The following is a 5,993-nucleotide window of genomic DNA, read 5'->3' on the forward strand; positions in this document are numbered from 1 at the left end:
ATATAGCTTCCTGATTCGGATCAAGATTTTGGAATTCTTGATCGAGTTCCAGCCTGTTCCTGTTTGGATATAAAATTCAAGGCATTGATTGCTTTGGAGAAGGTGAGTACCTTTCCAATCTGCAATAGTTTATCCTCCGGGTCTACCGTGGTCCTTTTTTCTGCAGATCGACGCATTTTCGAACCACAACCGTTCTTTCGATCGCTTATTGCTGGTCAAGATGGCTGACAACCAGCGAATCAATCAGCTGACTGCAAGGAGAGCTACGATGATTGGCGCTCTGGGTCGGGCTGAGGCATTTCTGGTGGACTACAACGCTCAGCGGGACGAACCTCAGGTACTATTGAGGCTTGAGCATTTAAACAGCATTTGGGCTGCTCTGGAGGAAATTCAAACCGAGCTGGAAACTGAAGCGACAGATCAAGAAGGTAGGGCACAACATGATGCAGTCCGTGCTGATTTCGAACCCCGGCTTTTTACAATAAAGGCTTCATTAATTACTAAACTGCCTGCACTTCCTGGTAACGCTAGTAACCCCCGACCCCCGCATGCTACTTCCGCTCTCTCTGGCATTAAACTGCCTACTATTTCGCTTCCTGAGTTCGATGGCGACTATATGCAATGGCTGACCTTTCATGATACGTTCTTGGCTTTAATCCACAACAACGCTGATGTTCCACCTATTCAGAAGTTCCATTACTTGAGAGCAGCCGTCAAGGGGGAGGCTGCTCAATTGATCGAATCCATCGCAATTTGCTCCGCTAATTATATTCTTGCTTGGGAAGCTCTCGTGGGACGGTATTCCAACGAATATCTACTGAAGAAGCGACACCTTCAGGCACTCTTCGACATTCCACGCATGAAGAAGGAGACTGCAGCAACGCTTCACGGATTGGTAGATGAGTTCGAGAGACACACGAAGATTCTTCACCAGTTGGGAGAACCGACGGATGCCTGGAGCACTATCCTTGAGCATTTATTGTGCACGCGACTACACGATGACTCTCTGAAGGCCTGGGAGGACCACGCATCCACAACGCAGCACCCGAATTTTGCTTGCTTGATCGATTTTCTCCAGCGTAGAACCCGCGTGTTGGAATCGATCTCCGTTAATCACCATCAATCTACAAGTGCGACTAATGACGGTGCGTCCACCAGTCAGTTCCGGAGGCATTCCCAGTTTCGTTTGTCGTCCTGCGCATCCACCGCTAGCCCGTCGTTCAAGTGCCCCACGTGCAGCCAATCGCATTCTCTGGCAAGGTGTGGCAAGTTTAATAGTATGTCTGTGAATGATCGGCAGCAATTTGTAAATCTGAAGCGATTGTGCCACAATTGCCTGAGAGGAGATCACATGGTACGTCAATGCCCCTGTGATATGAATTGCAGAAAATGTAACCAGCGCCACCATACTCTTCTGCATACGGGCCAAACCGCCGGCCCAAAGAAGTTCAGCAACGACGCGACTTCTCGTTCAATTAATTCCATCGAGCCTGCTGTCAAGGCTACTTCGTCGTCTACTAACGTAATCTCCGAGCAAACCATTGTTGCTGCTGCTGAAGATGTTTCGATTGTTAGTGCTTCCCTTCAGCAACCTCGTGAAAACGTTTTCTTATTGACCGTCATCGTCAACGTCGTCGATGCTTATGGGCAGCATCACCCTGCACGCGCTTTACTGGACAGCGCATCGCAGCCAAATCTGATCACCAACCGCATGGCTCGTATTCTCCGCTTAAAGAAGCATCCCGTCAACGTTACTGTCCAAGGGGCCGGACAAGTATCGAAAGTCATTAGCGAATCTGTCTACGCCCAAGTCAGCTCAAGGAAGGAACCTTTCTCTTGTGGTGTTAGCTTCCTCGTAATGGATAAAGTGACGGCCAATCTTCCATCGCATAATGTCTCCATAGCCGAATGGAGAATCCCAAAGGATCTCTTTCTCGCGGATCCAACATTCCCCAAGAGCCAGCCGATCGATATGGTGCTCGGAGCTAAGCATTTTTACTCCTTCTTCCCGAATGCCGCACGCATACAATTGCATGGCAATCTCCCACTCCTAGTTGACAGCGTTTTTGGGTGGATCGTTGCGGGTTCGGCTGATTCAATTCTTCCAACACAGAGAGTATCTTCCAGTCCCAGCAGTATCGTAACTGTATCGATGGTTTCCTTGGAAGAAAGTCTGGAGCGTTTTTGGAAAATGGAAGAACTGACAACCAAGGACAACTACTCCATCGAAGAGAGGCGTTGTGAAACCCTCTACCAAGCGACGGTCGCCAGAAACCCCGATGGACGATACATGGTTCGCCTTCCTCGAAAACCTGACTTTGACGATATGCTGGGCGAGTCTAAGGCAAGCGCATTGCGACGATTCGAATATTTGGAGCGACGCTTGGAACGAAACTCCGACCTAAAACTAGAGTACCACCGTTTCATGCAAGAATACCTCGACCTTGGCCATATGCAGCTGACCAAAACAACTGGCGCCGAAAGCTCCAAATCTTTTTACTTACCGCACCATCCTGTCATCAAAGAAGCGAGTTCCACGACGAAAGTTCGTGTTGTGTTCGATGGTTCGGCAAAAACATCTACCGGTTTCTCCCTCAACGATGCCCTCTGTGTTGGTCCAGTAGTTCAAGACGAGCTACTTACCACAATGCTACGGTTTCGCACGTACCCAATTGCTTTAGTCGGTGACATAGCGAAAATGTATCGACAAGTCCTCATGCACCCAGATGATGTTCCACTGCAGCGAATTTTCTGGCGATTTTCCCCCGACCAACCAGTGCAAGCCTTCGACTTACTTACCGTTACTTACGGGTTAGCTCCGTCATCATTTTTGGCAACTCGTACACTGCTACAGCTAGCTGACGATGAAGGTCAGTCCTATCCCCTCGGCAGCAGGGCTCTCCGGAAAGGCTTTTACGTCGACGATTTCATCAGTGGGGAGCAATCGATCGAAAAAGCCATCCGCCTACGCAAAGAAATCAGCGAATTACTTGGGAAGGGAGGATTTGTTCTTCGCAAGTGGACTTCCAATCGACTCGAAGTCCTACACGGATTAAACGCCGACCAAATCGGCACTCAATCCCCTCTGGAGTTCACCCCCCACGAAACGGTGAAAGCTCTGGGAATAATTTGGGAACCAGAAGGAGATTTTCTTCGATTCGATTCGCAAGTGCAACATGACGGCAAACCGCCCACCAAACGATCAATTTTATCGTCTATTGCCAAGCTATTTGACCCCATCGGCCTGATTGCGCCCGTTGTTGTGCGGGCCAAAATCATTATGCAGCAGTTGTGGCTACTACCAATTGAGTGGGATGATCCAGTTCCCAAAAATATTCGTGTCAACTGGGAAAAGTATCACAACGAATTGCCGAAAATTACCGCGCACAGAGTAAGTCGCTACGCATTTCTACCCTGTTCCACCATGCAATTGCATACCTTCGCCGACGCGTCCGAACTAGCCTACGGCGCGTGCACCTACGCCCGTTGCCAAGACGAACAAGGAAACATAAAAATCGAACTTCTTGCCGCCAAGTCCCGTGTTGCTCCGCTAAAACGACTGACTATCGCACGTCTGGAACTCTGCGCTGCAGTTTTGGCCGCTCATCTCCACGATCGAGTCAAACGAGCTCTCGATATTGACGTTTCTGCTTCCATTTTCTGGTCGGATTCTGCTATCGTTCTCCAATGGCTCCAATCATCTCCAAACACATGGCAAACCTTTGTGGGAAATAGAGTTTCGGAAGTGCAGCACTTCACTCGTGGCTGTCAGTGGAAGCACGTTGCTGGTATCGAGAATCCCGCCGATTTGGTGTCCCGGGGTATGTCGGTCGACGAGTTCCTGGCTAGCACGTTATGGAAGGAAGGACCGCATTGGCTTCTTCTGCCGGATCGAGAATGGACCAGCTCTAACCCGCCAAGTGTGGCCGAGGAAATGCTAGAAGTTCGACACATCGTAGCTACCGTACAGTCAGTTCCATCAGTCAATGCATTGTTTCTCCGTTGGTCGTCATACACCCGCCTACTACACGTTACAGGCTACTGCCTTCGCTTTCTGTTGAACGCCCACGCCAAGGCCAGAACTCAGCATCCCCCCAACGCAGAACCTGTTGCGAAATCACTGTCTGTGGAAATACTTACCAAAGCCAAACTTACCCTGATTCGCTTTGCTCAACAAGATGCATTTAGTCCTGAAATAAAAGAGTTGGAAAGGGGGAAACCTATATCAAAACGCTCACATGTACGCCAAATGAGTCCGTTTCTAGACCAGGAGAAAGTGATGAGGGTCGGAGGCCGTCTTAAACTAGCACAGTTACCCTACCAAATGAAACATCCCGCCCTACTACCCAGCTTTCATCCCCTATCACGTTTAATTGCCATGAACTATCATGAAAAAATGCTTCACGCCGGTGGGCGACTGCTATTATCAGCCATGCGCGAAGAGTTTTGGCCACTGCACGGTCGTCGCCTAGCACGTAGCACTGTGCGTAAATGTTTCCGCTGCGCTCGCCTTAATCCAGTGCCTGCTCATCAACACATCGGGCAGCTACCCGTTCACCGAATTATTCCCAGCCGTCCATTCAGTATCGTTGGAGTCGATTACGCTGGCCCGCTGTACCTTAAGCCGATCCACAAACGCGCAGCATCTGCAAAGGCGTACATCTGTTTGTTCGTCTGTTTCGCCACCAAAGCGGTCCACATTGAGCTCGTCAGCGATCTGTCCACTCAGGCTTTCCTATGTGCGCTTCGTCGTTTTATCGCCAGACGTGGTCGCCCAGCACACATCCACTCAGACAATGGCAAAAACTTTGAAGGAGCTAAAAATGAATTACCGGAATTATTTGCCATGCTTCAAAACTCGGAAGTAAACGAACAGATCGCATCTACCTGTGCTGACGAAGGAATCACTTGGCACTTAGTTCCGCCAAAAGCGCCCCATTTCGGCGGGCTATGGGAAGCTGCCGTTAAAGTAGCTAAAAAGCATCTCCACCGCCAGCTCGGTCCGTCTCGACTGTCATTTGAGGATGTCAGCACTGTGCTCACTCAGATCGAAGCACTGATGAACTCCCGGCCGCTGCTTCCTATGTCGGACGATCCCGATGAATTAGCTGCACTAACACCTGCGCATTTTCTGATCGGAACCAGTATGCTAGCCTTGCCCGACCCAGACCATCGGAACATCCCTGTCAACCGACTGGATCACTACCAGAAGCTGCAACTGCACGTCCAAAAATTTTGGTGTCATTGGCGCACCGAATACCTCCAGGAGCTTCAGAAAGACACCGTGATGTACCAACGAAACGATAGTTTGCTTCCCGGTCGAATGGTTATTGTCGTCGATGAAATGCAGCAGCCAATACGTTGGCCGCTCGCCCGAATCCTGACCACTTCACCCGGCCCGGATGGAATGACACGTGTTGTAACGCTGCGTACTGCTCGGGGAATTATCACCCGCCCAATCACCAAAATTTGCCTGCTGTCTGATCCTGCTACTACTGCCAACGACGAAGAAGATGATCCGCTGGCCACCAACCAACATCCGGCCCAACGATCCGAGGTTCCTGAAAATGAAAATTGAAAAAAAAGAAATTGAATTTTGTATACTCACCTAGTTGATAAGTTGAAATTTTTTCTTGTGAATTTTGTTTATTTTGAAATGACATTTCAAGGGGGTGGCAATGTTTAGATTAACCGTACAAATTTAGCGATGTTACTAAAGGGAGCTGATAACGGTGTAGGTTTTACTTTGTAACCCCACTCGTATACGTTAGCCGTGTAGCATTGGCATTTTGCTTCCTATGCATTTCGTCACCTATACATAGATAGTAACAGCTGTAATAGGGAAAAATAAATTCAGTTGATTCCGACCGTCGAACAGTGAACACTACCTGCAAAATAAAAGAAAAGTGGTTAATAAAATTAGTACTTACCGTGTAGTTTTTCGTGGTTCCTGCCCTTCTTCAAAGTGCTGCTTGCTGTTCCATCTGCTGCGG

At 49.0% G+C, this 5,993-nt stretch overlaps 1 protein-coding gene across 1 annotated transcript; it reads left to right on the plus strand.

The window, feature by feature from the left end:
* The first annotated feature begins 220 nt into the window (after window positions 1-220).
* On the plus strand, window positions 221-5,578 carry LOC131680238 (uncharacterized). Its single transcript, XM_058960957.1, has one exon. It carries the CDS (start codon window positions 221-223, stop codon window positions 5,576-5,578), a length of 5,358 nt encoding a protein of 1,785 aa, XP_058816940.1.
* Window positions 5,579-5,993: the final 415 nt, after the last annotated feature.

Source organism: Topomyia yanbarensis, chromosome 2, assembly GCF_030247195.1.
Source record: "Topomyia yanbarensis strain Yona2022 chromosome 2, ASM3024719v1, whole genome shotgun sequence".
In the NCBI taxonomy this organism is placed as follows: Eukaryota; Metazoa; Arthropoda; class Insecta; order Diptera; family Culicidae; genus Topomyia; species Topomyia yanbarensis.